The sequence below is a fragment of the Megalopta genalis genome, chromosome 1, assembly GCF_051020955.1.
Source record: "Megalopta genalis isolate 19385.01 chromosome 1, iyMegGena1_principal, whole genome shotgun sequence".
NCBI classification, from domain to species: Eukaryota; Metazoa; Arthropoda; class Insecta; order Hymenoptera; family Halictidae; genus Megalopta; species Megalopta genalis.
In genome coordinates this window covers 46,563,535-46,581,952 of record NC_135013.1, presented here as the reverse complement: position 1 = coordinate 46,581,952, position 18,418 = coordinate 46,563,535, and the positions used below count along the sequence as shown (strand labels likewise).

The window sequence follows — 18,418 nt, the reverse complement described above, 5'->3', positions numbered from 1 at the left end:
GATTAAATTTTGGATGAAAATTAGGGTTTTCCAAAAAAGTAAAATCTTCTTTGATTTAGTTTCTTCCAAATTCGCGTCTCCTCTTTTTATTGTACAAACTTATCAATGGCTTCTTCCGTGTAATTCTACCATGATAATTTTTTCTTCTTTGTACTCTTCTAATGGTCGATTCACTTGCTGTTATATTTAAATATTTTTGAACATCTGATGCCAATTTGGGAGCACTTATTGTCGGATTTTCTTTAATTTTTCAAAGTATCCATTTCTCATTGGTTGCATTCAGTTTCTTATCAGACCTATGTCTGATTTTATTTAATATACGATCCTCTTCCTTGCTTTCTTTTATAATACTTTGGATTGTACTTTTACACCGATTAATAATTTCACTTAAAATATAATTTAATATAATATAATAATTATTATATTAATAGTAATATTATATTAGTATTATGTTTACAGCTTGAAATTAATAACAGCGCAAGTGTAAAACATTATTGTTTAAAATGGGACGTCTTGAACAATACAGTTATACTTTTTGAAAAATGTGTTAACACTACAAATTTAGACTATTTGTAGAATGTAAAAGTATACTTTGCATTTTAGCGATAAAATCGTGTGTTTGCAGAGCAATAAATTTGTTACGTAAATTCGTTCGCTAATAAAATTATTGAAAGTGACATGTACTGGTACACGCAAGTGTGATTATTATAAAAATCACACGTAAATGTGTCACGAGCTTAAGTGTGGCTGACCGCTACGGTTATAACCAGGCGAGATGGAGCAGAGCAGGATGCCTGCCACACATCACGAAAGCACATTACCTACAAACGGTCTCCTGAGCAAAAGAAAAAGATTGGCGCAATTGATGTGATTGTAGTCAGTAAAGGGGACCAACTGATGGATTTGATAAGTGACGATGTCAGGAAATCTCATCAATATTACATACATGTTAATACAACGAAATTGGAATCACTTGTACCAAAACCAGAATCCAATATAATGCATTATGCCACATGAGTAAGAAAGCTTCCGTTAGAAGTAGTTGAGGATCTCGTTAGCAGTCCTGCATTTAAATTTGGAAATCTGTGGTTTCTCATTCCGTCTACCAATAGCGCGCAAGTGACTGACGATGTGCGTCGACTTACACCAAGCACCTTTGCCAAATTGCCTCATTTATGTAACGAAGCAATTCCTTCTCCCGCAATGTACGATGGCTGCGAAATTTTATGGTTCAACCCTGACAAAAGAACCGCGCTTTCTGTATAAAATGCTTAAATCAAATAAACTATGCAAATAATTTATAGAATAAATAATTGTAGGATAACAATAAAATTCTGTAGTCCTCATAATTGAATAAAAAAATAACAAAACCTTACTGTTCTGCATAATTATAATATGTGAGATTCACAACAGACACACAAAAATAATTGCTGGATTTAAGGTTTATTTGCTATACACTATCTAAATATATTTTTCCATCCACATTTCTCTCATCATATGTGACGTAGAAACATTCAATATACAGATTACATCGATCTAGAGACCCTCTAATAAGAGATATGCAACGAGGGTAAAGTTAGCTCGTTGGGCGTGAAATTTAAATTAAAAGTTGTATTTTTATTCGTACTTCAATGATATTTTACAATAATAATAAATTTTACAATAATTAGTCTATTATTCCTTCGGTAAATACTATTTCCCAATAAGCAATATCGTGATTTTATAAAAATCAATTACTTATATAATACATTATTACTTTACGTAAAGATATGGATATAAACAAAGTAGTTGAAATGTTTTTCTTAATTATTTCATTTACATCTTATTATTTTATATATTAAATGTACATACTTTATTATTTTTATTATTATACAGGGTGTCTCGCAGTACGGAAATGGGAGGTAGCTGAGGTCATTTGAAGTAACTTTTTCCTTAGCGAAAATGTAATCTGTGGCTTTGTTTACGAGTTATTAACGAAAAACAATGACCAATGAGAGACAAGCGCGGGAACTACAACGTTGTCAATCGCTCGAGCGCAACGTACTCCGACCGCGGAATGTGACAGAAGAAGGGGGCTGCGTGCCCCGTTCGAATCAATGAAGAAGTCACGGAGCATGATTTTTCCGATCTTTTTTTACCACGTAATTGTGATAATTTAAAAAAAAAACGCTGTTCATCCATATTTCAGAATGTCTGAAAGATATTTACTAACTTTTCAGGCTCGAAATAATAAGTAGTTTAGCCGTGACAGCCATTTAAATTTTCTTAAGTGCATGACACTTCACGTGTCGATCCGCAAAGCTAATTCAATAGTAAATAATCGCGTTAAAGAACATGCAGAATATGTTTGTTTAAGAATTGTTAAGAATATCATTAACAGTAAACTCGCCCATTTAGTTGAGGATACATTTGTTGTACGAAATTGTGGGTCACGATGTCGGTGCACTGATCTTGTGCAATGATCTTGTACAACATTTGTTTTGGCTAAATTAATAAGATGAGAAATGGGAAGTAAAGTAATGTATCTCAAAATGACGGTCTGACGGTAAATTTCGGTGATGACCTGTCATCACCAACGTCGTGATAGTGCTACGGCCCTGTAATTTATCGACTTTCTCGCTACATCGATGTAAGGTTAAATGTAACTAAGGTTCGACGGAGTCGGTGAACACATGTGCTGCGGCTCGCACCGTGACTCCTTTGACTTGAATTCCCGAAAAACAACTCATAATACAATGACATAACTTTTTTTTTAATTTTAACATTTTAATACTGATTTCTTTTAACTTATTGGTAATAGTTTTCTGATTAAAATTAGACCAAACATGATATAGTTTGGACAAGTATTTCAAACACGATATAATTTCGATTACATTTATTTACTTAATACTTAATGTCTAATTAATTTGATTCTATTAATGCTGTGATTATATGAGTAAAATACATTGTTACATATATTAATAATAACTGCACATTAAAAAGCTGCATTGACACTGCGCATAATTAGATAAGTGCAAAATTATATCGACAATTACATATATCTGCATAACTCGACCGAGTTACTTCGCCGTCATCGCAAGATTTAACACGGCTGGGGTACGGGCCACTGAAGACGCAGTAAAGTTCTGCGCAGGGTGGAGGTGGCGCGAGGTTCAAACTCCAGAATTACGGGCTGCGATCGAAACATAGAAGCAACAACAACCTCCTGTGTTCCGCAGACATCTCTATTTAATAATAACGGCCCTTTTCAGACCCTCAAATTCATTCTAGCCTCATTCACTCCAGAAGTGATAATGTCAATACGATAATAAAATACTATTTTCTATTTTACCCAGACCTACGAATAACATTTCATTATATTCCCAGTTTTGTTCTTAGCTTCGATAAATGCGAAATGTATAATATTGTATAATTATATATATAATAATGTATAATTATACTATATATAGTATAGTATAGTATAGTATAGTATAGTATAGTATAGTATAGTATAGTATAGTATAGTATAATATTGATTGTTGGCCGGGTTGGACGAATTTAAAAAATTCTGTATAGATTCATAAACTAAAAACCATTAACTACGAATATAACTTACAGGTTTTTGAAAATTTCAATAATTTTGATATACTTAATAAATAATTCTTAACTCTAATTTTCTAAAACTCTGAGTTTGAGAATTTTTTTGTAGATATTTACTACATTAAACACTTTGTTTTTCAAATTTCAAAACAGTAAAGATCATATAAAATTGCGAAATTATTCTTTGCTTTCGAAATTTCTTCTCGCACAGTAGAATATTGATGGCTAAATTGTCTCAGCCAACAAGTACCGGGATGGCTGAATTAACAAAATTTTGCAAAATTTTTTTGTAGATTCATAGTGTAGAAACCATTAGCTAAAATGTAGCTTACGGGTTTTCGAAAATTTTAATAATTGTAGAAATGATCGTCGTTTTAAGACGTTCGCAAATACGCTGGACTGTGTGGTCGAGTATTCTATGGGGCGAAAAGTGCAAGTTCAATATCGCGCCACGTGTTTCAGATAGAGTACCAGACATATGGATGCGCGAAAAGAGTAGAATGCATGCACGGTAAAATGTTTGCATTGGTACAAGCTACATTGGTCGTCGGTGTGACTCGTTTTGTTTGGGATTGTGCTGATATCGTATTCTCTTGCTCACTCGCCACTTTCTCTCTTTGCCTAGAACTGTGAGGGCAGCATTTTTTAGCTATGAAGTCTAGCTAGCTTAGTTAGCTTCGCTCACTAAGGGGTGGTACTACTGTACTATGGTGAAGTAGAATTGCTCACTAAGGTAAGGCATGACTGTACATGTCGACACTCGTAGATCGCTTTAACAGTTTCCAGTGGTGTCTGAGCGTGTCTATTTTCGTCTCTAACCTCAATCATGGCAGTGGGTAAAAATAAGGGACTGTCGAAAGGAGGTAAAAAGGGAGTGAAGAAGAAGATGTAAGTGAATTATAATATGTTTCTTTCGAACTTTAAACCCTCGATCTGATAAAAAGTTAATATTTCGCGGCCTACCTAGCAAGATGCTTTAAATTGAAACAGATTTCGTACACTTGACATTTGAATGTTTAGAATACACTCTACGATTTGAACCTTGCCTTTAACAAAAATTTTTAATTTGAGTGGAAATACGTTAATAACGATGTATATTACATTCTTAAAAATTAATTGCATATTTAAAGTAATATCCTTGGTGTATATTTTTGGTATTTACGTAGGTAGTTTATGCGAACACCACCTTGATATTATCTGATTCAATATATTGATACTGAATGAAATGTCTAGTACGTCGCGTGTAAAACACGACACACAGCTAGGAATTTATGCATAAATTATTTTTATGAGGTTTTTTTACAATATGTATAATTCGTTATTCTAACCTTAAAGAGAAACTTAACCTAATTATGTTTTTCTTATAGCGTTGATCCTTTCACCCGTAAGGATTGGTATGATGTTAAGGCACCGTCTATGTTCACCAACCGTCATATTGGCAAAACGTTGGTTAACAGAACCCAAGGAACAAGTAAGACATTTCAGAAACTTAAATTTACATGCAACTATATTGCTTTAAAGTAATATTAAAGCTAGATGTTGTCACAAATTTTCATAGTTATATTATTTTTTGTTCTCAAATTATTTTTTTGTTAATGAAATTTGTTTTGCATTGTACAGAGATCGCATCTGAAGGTCTGAAATACAGAGTATTTGAAGTCTCTTTGGCTGACCTGCAAAATGATGGAGATGCAGAGAGATCTTTCCGTAAATTCAGATTGATCGCAGAAGATGTTCAACATCGTAATGTGTTAACTAATTTCCACGGTATGGACTTGACCACTGACAAATTGAGGTCTATGGTTAAGAAATGGCAAACTCTGATCGAAGCTAATGTTGATGTAAAAACTACTGATGGCTACCTTCTCAGAGTTTTCTGCATTGGTTTTACCAACAAAGATCAGTTAAGCACAAGGAAGACATGTTATGCTCAACACGCACAAGTTAAGAAAATTAGGCAAAAGATGGTAGACACAATCACCAATGATGTTACAAAGAGTGATTTAAAGGGTGTTGTCAGTAAACTTCTACCAGATGCTACAGCCAAAGACATTGAGAAGGCTTCACAAGGAATTTATCCACTTCATGATGTTTATATTCGCAAAGTGAAAGTATTGAAGAAACCACGATTTGAACTAAGCAAACTGTTAGAACTTCATGGGGACAGTGCAGGGAGCAAGACTGAGGAAGTAGGCGAAAGTGGCTCAAAGGTCGATAGACCAGAAGGCTATGAACCACCAGTACAGGAATCTGTTTAAGGGAGTAATCCTATTTCGAGATTTAATTCTTGGTTCTTCTTGGTTGGTATGAAATGTTACCATATTCTTGAAGTAATGGACACAATCCTAATAAAAAATGACAAAAATCTTTCCTAATCCCAAACCACCCTGAAATTAATTAAGTTGAATGATTATTGCTAATTAACATTACTTCAAATTTTAAATGAAATGAAATTAATCTTTCTTACATCTGTTTCCACCTTTTGCATCAAAATACGTAAAAATAAGTGTTATATGAGATATTAAAAGCGGCATAGCTGCTGCAGTATAATTCAATGAAATATTTTCATCTAATTTATTTGCTAATAACATCTGTAATAAGTAAATTCGAAATATTATGATACGATTATAGGTAGATTTAAACTGTTTATAAAATCATCTAGAAGCGCTAATTTATAACGAAAAACGAAATCTCATCGCGCACTTAACGATAAATATTTCTGTAAATACTGTTTTTGTAAATAAATAATGTTCCTTTTTTTACATTCTTTTCATTTATTTTACATATCAGTCTGCATATAACAGGAAAATGTTATTCCTTTTTTTCAACTTTCGCACGTAGAATCACCCTCTGTCCGATGGTACTACCCGTCCCGTAACAACCTGTATATATACATATACATATATGTATATATCTCTAGCTTTGAGAAAAATCCATGTAATTTACACGTGAGGTTTTACCTTTGATTGAAGTCTTGAAAAGAGTATTTGCAGATTTATGATTATCAAAAACATTTTGTAGGCCAACTACTTGTAAACTTCGCGATGATCATCGCGTATAAACGCATCCCACCTAAAATCGTTTCATTTACCGCAGAAGTTTACCGTTTCATTTATCGCGGAAGAACACGATCTCTATATTTTCAGTCGAAGAGAAAAAATAATTCCCACCGTTTCACTGTAGGAAGCAATTCTGCCTCCCGACAGTAAGATGTTTTATTCCCACCATACTATTCTCGACCACACAAACCAGCGTATTTGCGAACGTTTTGAAACAACGATCATTTCTACAATTATTCAAATTTTCGAAAACCCGTAAGCTATATTTTAGCTAATGGTTTCTACTTTATGAATCTACAAAATTTTGTTAATTCAGCCATCCCAGTACTTGTTGACTGAGACGATCAGCAGCCATTATTATACTCTATGATAATTTCGCATTTATCGAAGCTATGAACGAAACTAGGAATATAATGAAATGTTTGTAGGTCTGGGTAAAATAGAAAATGGTATTTTATTATTGCATTGGCGTTATCACGTCTGGAGTGAATAGAGCTAGAATAAATTTGAGGCTCTGAAAAGGGCCGGTATTATTAAATAAAGATGCCTGTGTAACACAGGAGGTTGTTTAATTATATGAAAGTTAATAACTTTTAATTATTTTATTTTATTTTTATTTTTTATTATTGTACTTCTAGATCAGTATTAGGTGTATGTATTTTATTCGTATCTTCATTCTCATCATCGCCCGATAGATTGAATTTTAAAAGATTTTTATCATTTTCCTTTAAATACGTATAAAATTTCAACAACTTCCCGATTGCCTTCAGTCGTCTTTGGTAAAAATAGACTACTAGAAAGCGACACCTTAGTAATCGGTCCCCGGCTCGCTCGGCAGAAGTCATCATGCGCGTTCAATGTCTTCGCCTCTTGCAATTGTTGAAAGAAATCTTGAAAATAGACGAGGTTTCGTCAGAAAATTTCGCGCAGAATTGCTGTGCAATTTGCTGTCGAACATTGTTTGAGTCATCCGTCAAGCTACACCCCTTCTGCTATTATGTTAGTGCGCTATGTAGTCCTATAAATTATTTTAGTTATAATATTTTAGAGTCTTTGAAGGTTGTTGCTCTTGCTGTCCATTGTCTCATCGGAGTATCGTGCTTTTAATGTTCTACTCGAGGAGTAGAAGGTAGCCGTTAGAAAGGATTAGAGCAATAGAGGAGGTGTCGCAACATAGGGCACCGACATTTTACATGAAAATTTTATAAATAAAATTATAAATATAATTAATGTCTTATTTTTATTCCGCTATATATATAACCATAATTGTTGTACAAACAGTGGTCTCACAATATTGACGAGCAGGACTGCCGGGAGAGTTTCGGATCAGCTGTCCTTCTAGTGGTACATGATCGCCGCCTTCAGTTGCCGATGTAACTGCTCGATAGCTTCGTTAGCCTGTGGGTGGTAGGCGGATGTCCTGTGGTGTTTCGTCCCCAACGCTCTCGCCCAGATCTTAACCTTTTAGGCACGACGCGCCACTATAGTGGCTTTCGCGGATGTCATCTCTCTGGACGACGCGCCACTATAGTGGCTTGCTCTAGTAGCTCACTCGCTCATCGTTTGAACCAAATAATCGTCTTCATATGCATTGTTTCACACTTCTTTTGTCTTCACATCGATTTACAACAGTCTACAGGGTGTCCCAAAAATGTCTCGCAATCCGGAAATGGCGGGTTCCTCGGATCATTTGAAGCAACTTCTTCCTTTACAAAAATTTTTTCCGAAGCACCGTTAACGAGTTATTAACGAAAAACAGTGACCAATAAGAATCGAGTACGGCTGACGCGAGGCGGCCCAGCCAACCAGCGCGCGAAGCCCAGTTCCGCTCATTGGCTCGATCGCCTCGCGCCAGCTGAGCTCGCCTCTCATTGGTCACCGTTTTTCGTTAATAACTCGTTAACGGTGCCTCGAAGACAACTTTTGTAAAGGAAATGGCCTGTGGAACCCGCCACTTTCAGATTGCGAGATATTTTTGGGACACCCTGTATATACAGTATCAGACTCTGTACAGTACACATCAGACTCTCCCGTCTAGAGGAATAGCCTCGTGCAGAATTCAGCCGTACCTAAAAGGTTAAACATGACTGTTTTCGCGCTGGTATCCTCCACTGGAAAAGCTTCTAGCCATCTAGAAAATTGATCTATGGCGGTTACGCAATATGTATACCCCCTTGAGTGCGGCAGGGGTCCAACGTCCGTATACAGAAAAATGTATGAAAAAAGACAGAACATGGAAGTACTAAAAAAAATTGAAATATTACTATGTTGATTACGCATAGCTTCGGTCCTGTCTACCCTAGAGAGCCTGCTCGAAATGTCTGACATTTTCTATCAGGTCGTTTCTTTTTTAGAAATGTTTACAGAATCCGATCATGGGTAGAGTTTTCGTACTGGAGAAAGGACTTCATAAAAATACAAAAATATTGCGGAGAAACTACGCACATCAGTATTTTTTTAAACTTTGACATTCATTTATAGTTACTTAGGACAAACAATTAATAAATTGTATGCCACGATATTCGGAAAATTCTCCTCTATCTATCAAAATAGATTAGAAGTTTCTAACGTTTTCACTTTTCATGCAATACCTCATTTTTGTCGAAAATTCTGGGTTTTTGCACAAGTTCGTTTTTCTTCGAAAACTGAGGAAGATGAAGGAATTTGATTTTCGGATATTAACTCAATATCTCTAATGGTTCAAAAGAGTTATAACAACTTGACAATGAATTTTCTAAATCGTCGCAAAGGTGTAAGATAGCCGGGGAACGGAAAACGAAATGTGATCGCCGTCATCGCAAGGTAACATTCTGCGCAGGATAGAGGTGGCACGAGGTACAAACTCTAGAATTATGGGCTGCGATCGAACCATAGAAGCAACAGCAACCTCATTTGTGCTTCAAATTCATTCTAGCTTCATTCACTCCAGAAGTGATAACGTCAATGCGATAATAAAATACCATTTTCTATTTTACCCAGACCTACAAACATTTCATTATATTCCTAGTTTCGTTCATAGTTTCGATAAATGCGAAATTATTTGTTGCTTACGAAACTCTTCCTCGTAGAGTATAATATTGACTGTTGGTAGGATGATTGAATTTAAAAACTTTTGTAGATTAATAAACTATTGGCTACAAATGTAATTTACGAGTTTTCGAAAATTTCAATAATTGTAATATACTTAATAAATAATTCTTAACTTTAATTTTATAAAACTCTGAGTTTGAGAATTTTTTAATAATATTTAGTCTTTCTAAGAGGATATGAATGCAAGTTTCAACTTTGTTTTTCAAATTTCAAAACAGTAAAAATCATATAAAATTGCGAAATTATTCGTTGCTTTCGAAACTCCTTCACGTACAGTAGAATATTTATGGTTAATTGTCTCAGCCAACAAGTACTGGGATGGCTGAATTAACAAAATTTTGTAGATTCATAAAGTAGAAAGTATTAGCTAAAATATAGCTTATGGGTTTTCTAAAATTTTAATAATTGTAAAAATGATCATCGTTTCAAAACGTTCACAAATGACCGCAAGCACGGTAAAGCGAGACAAGCTACATTGGTTGTCGGTGTGACTTGTTTCATTTGGATTGTGCTCTCTTCCTCTCTTTGTCTACGACTGTGAGGGCAGCACTGTTTAGCTGTGAAGCGTCAACTAATCAGGTTTCTCTACCTGCTTCATAATTCTAAACCGCTTGGCTTACTATCGAGAGACACTACTATTGCATACAGATGTGCAACAATCATACGGTCGTGATTCTCTTGAGTAACTATCGTCAAGCTATACTAGCTAATTAGTTTACTGTTTACTTTAGGTTTAAGTTACAAGAACCTCGTATGTTTATACTACAGTATGGAAAAGCAGTCTTCGACTCTTTGTTCGCATTTGGACCTCTTAGAATTATTGTGAGCCTTTCTTATCTAGCAGACGATTAAAAAGATAATTGATTCGCAAAGATAATTGAGATCTTAGACAAATTATGTAATAACAATAATAAATTAGATATTTCTAATATAATCTTTTGATTTTTCAAACCTGTGTGTCACATAACATTTGTATGTTACTGTAACCAAATCATATGCCAATGTCTGTTATGGTTAAAAAGTTATACAAAAACGGCATCATTATATAGAAAATGATGTTTTTTAAACGTGTTTATTAATGTAACATATGAACACATATACTCTTATAAAGAGCATTTTATACAAGAGAAACTAAATATGTATATGGTGAGCTATACAGATCTCCACATTGTAAAAGTATTGCAATATACAAAATAAATTCACTATATAAGTTAAATAAAGAGTGGTTTCGACAGTATCATGGAAACTTTTAATTTCTATTTATTGTTTTTGTTCTTTCAAATTTTTTTCTATAGCTTCTTTTATTTTGTTCACACCATTGCATGCATGATCAGGTAGGTTAGAAATAAATTTCATTGAGCTCATAACACCTCTGTTCCAATACATTTTTGTGCCATTTACTATGCAATTTATACTAGGTAGATGTTCCACCTAAATAAAAAGAATTTAATAATTAGTATTGTGAATGATACATAGAATATCTACAATTCATTGTAGAAAGTATAAAATTAAAGGTAATACACTAAATGCGATGTATAATAATAAAATAAATATTACATTACCTGAGAGATTATTTCCCTTGGAGCATTGTGTTTAACATAAGGAGCAATACTGTTATATAATTTTCCATACAATTTGGCTGTATCTTCTGATTTTGACCACAAGCCTTCTTGACAGGTGTAATATACAGTTCCACCAACAATTGTGGTCTTTACTATAAACCTGAAAATATAACCCTTAAATAAATTTCAGTTTTATTGTGTATACAAAATATCGTAGAATACCATAATCGCTCTGCGTCCTGAAATTTTAATTCTCGTACTAACCGGATTAGGCCCATTATAAATATAAATTACTTTGTAATGATGTTGTTTGCTCCTTCTTTTATTATATGAAAATCTCAAAATTATGTAAAGCCACAGACTAGATATAGAGACAGATTAATCACCGTATACAGCAGTGAAGTTTGCGGGAGATAATCGGTGTCTCCACAGTGGGAAAGTGTGGAACCAAAGCACGATTATTGCAGCACAGGCGAGGTATAGGAGTAGACTGGACATCTGATGCAGTGTTGTAAGGTTTGAAGAATTTCTGTCTCAGCGCTGTCGATGGTGGAGTGCAAGACTGCTACGCATATGCCCTATCTCATGATCCGTACTTACGTAAAATCGACGCTTTGGATTATGATCCGGCTAGCTATAAACTATTCAGTTTAACACTAATTATTAGTAAAGTATACGAATCAATAATAAATGTTAACATAATAAACCTCTGTAAAAAAAATAACATAATTCCGGGTAGATAATTTGGTTTCAGATATCAACACTCCACTATACCCACAATTCATGAGCTATCATCAGATATAAACAGACATATGCATGAAGGAAAATCAGGAGGTGCTGCTTTACTAGACATGGAAAAAGCTTTTGATTCTATATGGTTGAACGGTCTGTTATATAAATTAAACGAAAAACAATTCTGATCAAAGACATGATATACAAAATGCATAACAAAACATTTAAAACGTGGGACGGTACCAATACAACAAATCTCACATTTAACACCACTGATGGCTTACAATGACTTATATCAATGACTTATTAAATTTACATAATATCAATAATAATAATAACATAGAATTACTTGCATATGCAAACGATATAATTGTATACACAGCTGATAAATATCCAAACAGTATACAAAATCAATTACAAACAATAGTTGAAAAAATTAGTCATTGGCTGATAAATTAGAATGTAAAACTAAACCCAAATAAATGTGAAACAATACTTTTGAGGAAAACACTACGGCATCTTTAAAAAAAAAACAAAAACAAATAATTAAAAGCTTCCCTATAAAACTTACAACACCAGGTACAAATAATAAAGAAATAGTGGCACATAAAAATAATGTAAAATATTTAGGATATCATATCGAAAAGCATTCAAGGCATACAGAACATAGAGTAACATATTCCATAACAAACAGAGCAAAAATAATCATATATTTATTGCTAATAAGACCAATAATAACTTATGTTGCACCAATATGGTGGAATACAGGGACATGTGTAATTGAAAAATATAAGGTATTAGAGCATAAAGGTCTACGAGCATGCCTGAATCTTTATCGAACTGTGAATACTGAATACAAATATTATCATAATAATAAAACATTATGCAATAGTGCTAACATTAACAGGATTGATAATTTTATCATCAAAACTTACAGAGATTACTATAGTAAACTACCTCTCATTGAAAACAAAGTAATTGAAAGTTGGCATAATACAAGATGAAAACAATATTCTTTTAATACTATCCTTTAATATTTAGTACCCACTGTAAAAGAATTGAAACAGATAAGAGAATCACGATAAAATAAAATAATCACACAATACATTTTGAAAACTTTGTATAGTCAAATATAATTTTCAGAAAAAGACTATAAAGATTTCCATAGACTTGACACAAAAGAATATTGGAGGTCAACAAACCAAAACATCATAACAGACCTCAGAAGGAGAAAAATGCGATAAATAGGAGGACTAAACATACACGACCCTAAAAATATGTGATAAGAGTCACTTTAGTTTGTAAGTAGTATTAAGTATTGGTAATGGATGAAAGGATGAAAGGATGAAATTGATAATCATAATATTTTGATATACATTGATAATCAATATTGATAATCACCATCTATATAAATAGATTATTAGTGCAATAACTAATTAGTTCCTATTGAATTAAACAAATTAAATTAAAATTAAACAAACCTAATAACCAAATATTAAATTATAACTATTTTCTCACATTTTTTAGACACAATTCCTCTAAGTTAAGGACATAAGTTAAACATTTATATAAAAAAAGAAATATCTATTGTTGAATTGATTTCATTATATTGTATTATTTCTCGCCGCGATAAAACTAAAGATCTGTAATAAATTTCAAGGAATAAACATTATTCTTAAAAAGGTGAAGAAAATCAAACGGTATTCCCAGATAAATTTCGGATAAATGGATAGAATGGTTTGTTCAAATAAATAGATGGAATGTGTACAATGATACGTTTCTGCAAGCCTCTCAAGGCGCAGCGCGCCCCGTTAGTGAGAGTATGAGTAGAAATTGCTTTACTCTCATTGGTTGAAGATTCAATGGTAAAACAGGATTCATTGCGCATTGGATATGGAGTAAAATGGTAGGGATGCTTGTAAAAGCTAAGGGAGGTAGAAAATCGTACCAAACTTGAGATATTACTGTAATTCCGAGCCCTGTTCTAGGGGAAGAGAAAAAGCCTCTTGTAAAGGTGAAGTGTATCCTCATACTGTGGTGCATGTGCATATGTAATTCACGTGGGCAACAGATATACAGTAAATTCTTTCCAACTGTCCCTCAGCTTGTAAAAGAATGAGCAATTTGGGAAAAGGAAATACGATTATTCGAGCCTTGTGGCTCGCTTATATAGTTGTTAACAATCGTATCTCCTCTTCCCAAATTGTCCATTTTTGTTTACAAGCTGTGTGACAATTAGCGAGAATTTACTCTCTCTCTCTCTCTCTCTCTCTCTCTCTCTCTCTCTCTCTCTCTATGTATATATATAATGCTTTGTACAGCAGTACAAAGCGTCATTTGAAATGTACAATGTAATGTTACGTGTCCATTTGAGAACTTTTTTCGATAGATTCGACAATTGCTTTTGGCAGTACTCTCACATTACGTATCCATCTACGAGCAACTTTAACAGTTTCGACTTTCTGACAACTTACTACAGTAATGAGTTTCTACTCTTGAACATCACTAGGCCGCAGCTTGATTCGTTAGCAGGGATCCATATTGAAATTTTCTTTGCTCTAATTGACTGACGATTCACTGCTGAGACAGAATCCACTGCGGATTGGATGCGCATTAAAATAGTGGGGATGTGCGCGCCCGCTTAGGAAGTAAAAGAAACGTGCAGAAATAGGTCCCATTATTGTACATATTCCGCACTCGGTGATAAAAGACGATCATTATATGCGCAATATTCCGCTTACGGATGCAAATGAGTTAAAAAGTACGTACTAAAAAAACAAGAAAGGAGACAAACATCAGCCAATCCGCATCCAGTAAAAAGAGACAGGTACTGGTACTAGCCAATTAGAGTCTAACTAAACTAAAACTAAAAATTAGAAAGAATTCGCAGATCCGTATCCACTGAAGATAAGCCTATGTTCACACTCTAGTCTGTTCGTTTATTTCCTTTCTAGCTACGAAGCTACGGGCGAAATTAAATCGTGATTAAGGATACCGGAAAACTTAGTGCTTGAATTAAACAGCTTTCTTTTTATATTCGCTTTCACTTTGGCTGCTCTACAGTTTTTAAAATGTATTCATTTTCATGTCACTTGTATTTGCTTTTTGAAATTTTTTGCATTTCCCAAAGTGGAGGGTAAAAATCATATTTTGTCAAATCGAAAACTAATGGAGATAATTTGGTCAGTTAAAAAAATGTTAAATATTTCGAAGCATTTTATTGTCGACGGAATTTTCCTCACTGTTTGAATGCAGGCTCTAAAAAGTAATTATCAGCTATTATCTATGCAAAATATAAATGTTGATGTAGATGTTAGATGTAATGAACAAGTATCTGATGGGTAAATTTTTTTAAATTGTATGTTAAGTAAGGAATTGAAAGGTATTATGTGAAACTTCAGATGTCTTGTATCCTATAGAAATTGATATTCTACAAAATATTTAACATGCATATAACATACCGAGATCTACAAAACACATATTTAAAATTTTTGTTATAGGCTCAGATAAAAAAGTTAAAAACCGAGTTTTTTATTTTCTTTTGTCATTCTAAGCAATAGCAAAATTAAAAAGAAAGCATTCTAGTTATAGTCTAATAGACTGGTTGCTTTATCATCTAAAAAAAAATTCAAGTCGTTTAATTCAGTTTAAAAAAAGTTATTGCGTTTTGAAAAGTGTCAGAATGTTAATGGAAGTCACTATATATTTTATTATTCACCATGCATTGTTGCATGTCTTTGTATCAATTCATGATTAAATGCAACTTTATTTACAATACTCATATATATGTATAGTTATAAGGTAATACATATGTATATCCTTGTAGAATACTATGTACATCATTTTCTTATCATAAAAGCATTATGTAACAACATTACACTTATATGATCGTAGTTCTAGCCTAAGACTTATGGACGCATTAATATATTTCTACTCACATACCAACAATATATATACATATATAATTATCTCACATCATAACTACATTTAGAAGTAATCCTGTATATTGTATTTGAATGTTCACAGTTAAAAGAATTGCAAATATGGCTGCAGTGGCAGAAAATTTAAAAATAGTGTATAATAAAATTTTCATTGCTTCAGCTAAAAGACCATTGGTATGTATATTTTAAGTACAATGCAATATTTTAATAAGTAAAAATACAGTCTTATATATTATAAATAATAGAGAGCTTGTTTTTATAGGAATATAACAATTTTGAACCACGTCTGGTTGCAGTGAGTAAATTACAGTCTCATAATTTGATTCTAGCTGCATATGAAGCTGGTCAAAAACATTTTGGTGAAAATTATGTAAATGAGCTAGTAGAAAAAGGACATCACCCAGATATTTTAGCAAAATGTAGTGATATACATTGGCACTTTATTGGTCATTTACAACGAAATAAAGTAAATAAATTATTAAGCGTACCAAATTTATATGTGATTGAAACAGTAGATAATGAAAAACTTTCATCAGCATTGGATGCTTCATGGCCCAAGTTTAGAAAACAGGATGAATTAAAATTAAAAGTGATGGTACAAGTTAATACAAGTAAAGAAGAAGGTATTTAATATTATATTTTTGTAGTATCATATTTATTTAACTTATATTTCAGTTTTTGTGGTTTTAATTGTTATAAAACTTATAGGAAAAAGTGGTTGTCAAATTTCGGAAGTTTGTTCTCTTGTGAAATATATTAGAGTTAATTGCAAAAATTTAGAATTTATGGGACTTATGACAATAGGAATGTTTGGATATGATACAGCTGAAGGACCAAATCCTGATTTTCTGCAGTTGAAAGAATGTAGATATAATCTTTCCAAAGAACTAGGAATTGATCTAACAAAAATTGAGTTATCTATGGGAATGTCAAATGATTATGAGCAAGCGGTAATTTTCATAACAATTTTATATCATTATATATGAATAATGGATAGATAAGAAAATGAAAATTAACTTCTTTAGGTGGAGTTGGGCAGTACAAATGTCAGAGTGGGTAGTGCAATTTTTGGAGAACGACCAAAAAAGAGTGTTCAAATGAGTTGAACATTATGTGTTCTACATTTTTTTTTGCGAGAGCAGAATATATCTACATAATTTTGGTGGATATCTTGTGATTAAATAAAACCAATATAGTTCAGATGCAATATAGTTGTTCCATACTTGTTCTTATACTTTTACATTTTTTAATTGCAAAATAATTTTTAACCTGAAAGCTAACCTTTTTGAATTGTAAATATTGTACAATTTTATGAATACATTCATTTACTACTTATATGTATACATATTTAATAAGTAACTTAGAGGATATATGTATACCTGGAGGCAATATCTGCCACTGCTGAAGTAGCGCACTTCTCAGTACGTAATTTTTAACCATTTGCATCCGTAAACGGAATATTCCGCGTATGACGATCGTATTCTATCACTGAGTGCGGTATATATGCAGCAATGAGATCTATTTCTGTACGCTTTTCTTACTCCCCAAGCAGGCGTGCACATCCCCACCATTTTAATGCGCATCCAATCCGCAGTAGATCCTGTCTCAGCAATGAATTGTTTAGCTAATTAGAGCAAAGAAAATTTCTATATCGACTCCCGTTAACGGATCAAGCTGCGGCCTTGAGTTGTGCAGGAGTAAGACTTGTTACTGTATTCCGCGAGCCGCGACTTTCTTTTATTATCGCTCGCGGATTCCGCATATGACACAGTTCACTTTTTGCTGTTAATCTGCGAACATTTGAGCTATTTTTATTGCGTTCTTCACAAATTTTACTTTTGTTAATTGTATTGTACAACTGCAAATTATGTCACAGGACACGTTTTTTATTTCTCACATTTTTTGAGTTATGTTCAATCGAGTATCTTGAATTTTCATTTCATTTTTTAATTATGAATTCGATCGAGTTCGGTGTTCGCTTTGATCGCATTTTGAAGATCGATGCCTTACATTAATAACAAAATAAAAATTGGTCGCTATTAGCTGCTATCGGAGAAATCATTTAATAATAATGTTAAAATGTGGCACGTATCACAAAGTATACCGTGATACTCATGGGCTACCGAGTTACGCGGGATATTTTGAATAAGTTTAGTAAAATGTCAATATTTCAACTGTTCGCACTTCATTGAAACTAATGAGGATAATTGTAAATTTTTTTTTTTTATTATATGCAGACTTTTGTTCGCATCCGATCCCTTCTCATCGAGTATAAGGAAAAGAATGATATGATCAAGAAATCGAAAGCATTTTTTAAACAAACAGTCGAACTACTAGTTTCGGAACAATGTTCGCAACATGAAAATGGAGAGGATGTCCAATTTAATTGAATCGAATCGAAAATAAAAATTGTATTTTAAAAAAATTTGTTTATAAGCAATTAAAACACTGCATT

At 33.1% G+C, this 18,418-nt stretch overlaps 3 protein-coding genes and 2 long non-coding RNA genes across 9 annotated transcripts; 3 read left to right on the top strand and 2 right to left on the bottom strand.

Moving 5' to 3' along the window:
* Positions 1-4,073: 4,073 nt before the first annotated feature.
* Positions 4,074-6,341, top strand: LOC117219894 (small ribosomal subunit protein eS1). 2 transcript variants are annotated; one of them, XM_076528509.1, is made up of 4 exons: positions 4,074-4,312; positions 4,359-4,467; positions 4,947-5,050; positions 5,200-6,341. In XM_076528509.1, exons 2-4 carry the CDS (start codon positions 4,406-4,408, stop codon positions 5,835-5,837), a joined length of 804 nt encoding a protein of 267 aa, XP_076384624.1. In that variant the 5' UTR covers positions 4,074-4,312; positions 4,359-4,405; the 3' UTR covers positions 5,838-6,341. The 2 variants fall into 2 exon arrangements, with proteins under 2 accessions (XP_076384624.1, XP_033325326.1); XM_033469435.2 differs by having other exon boundaries at positions 4,075-4,467.
* A 732-nt stretch (positions 6,342-7,073) lies between these two features.
* Positions 7,074-8,558, bottom strand: LOC117219895 (uncharacterized). The gene is made up of 2 exons (XR_004490120.2): positions 7,929-8,558; positions 7,074-7,528 (listed from the first exon to the last, which is right to left on the bottom strand). It is a non-coding gene; the product is annotated as an uncharacterized LOC117219895 (long non-coding RNA).
* Positions 8,559-10,784: 2,226 nt separating this feature from the next.
* LOC117219892 (MICOS complex subunit MIC13 homolog QIL1) lies at positions 10,785-11,691 on the bottom strand. Of its 2 annotated transcripts, none has more exons than XM_033469434.2 (3): positions 11,555-11,691; positions 11,291-11,450; positions 10,785-11,159 (listed from the first exon to the last, which is right to left on the bottom strand). In XM_033469434.2, the coding sequence occupies exons 1-3, from the start codon at positions 11,566-11,568 to the stop codon at positions 10,989-10,991; spliced, it is 345 nt and encodes a 114-aa protein (XP_033325325.1). In that variant the 5' UTR covers positions 11,569-11,691; the 3' UTR covers positions 10,785-10,988. The 2 variants fall into 2 exon arrangements, with proteins under 2 accessions (XP_033325325.1, XP_033325323.2); XM_033469432.2 differs by having other exon boundaries at positions 11,513-11,670.
* Positions 11,642-12,530, top strand: LOC117219893 (uncharacterized). The gene is made up of 2 exons (XR_004490119.2): positions 11,642-11,956; positions 12,030-12,530. It is a non-coding gene; the product is annotated as an uncharacterized LOC117219893 (long non-coding RNA).
* Positions 12,531-14,312: 1,782 nt separating this feature from the next.
* LOC117219891 (pyridoxal phosphate homeostasis protein) lies at positions 14,313-17,298 on the top strand. Of its 3 annotated transcripts, none has more exons than XM_076528511.1 (5): positions 14,313-14,849; positions 16,049-16,137; positions 16,226-16,586; positions 16,672-16,913; positions 16,989-17,298. In XM_076528511.1, the coding sequence occupies exons 2-5, from the start codon at positions 16,066-16,068 to the stop codon at positions 17,067-17,069; spliced, it is 756 nt and encodes a 251-aa protein (XP_076384626.1). In that variant the 5' UTR covers positions 14,313-14,849; positions 16,049-16,065; the 3' UTR covers positions 17,070-17,298. The 3 variants fall into 3 exon arrangements, with proteins under 3 accessions (XP_076384626.1, XP_076384625.1, XP_076384627.1); XM_076528510.1 differs by lacking the exon at positions 14,313-14,849 and adding an exon at positions 14,922-15,287; XM_076528512.1 differs by lacking the exon at positions 14,313-14,849 and adding an exon at positions 15,346-15,823.
* The last annotated feature ends 1,120 nt before the right edge of the window (positions 17,299-18,418 follow it).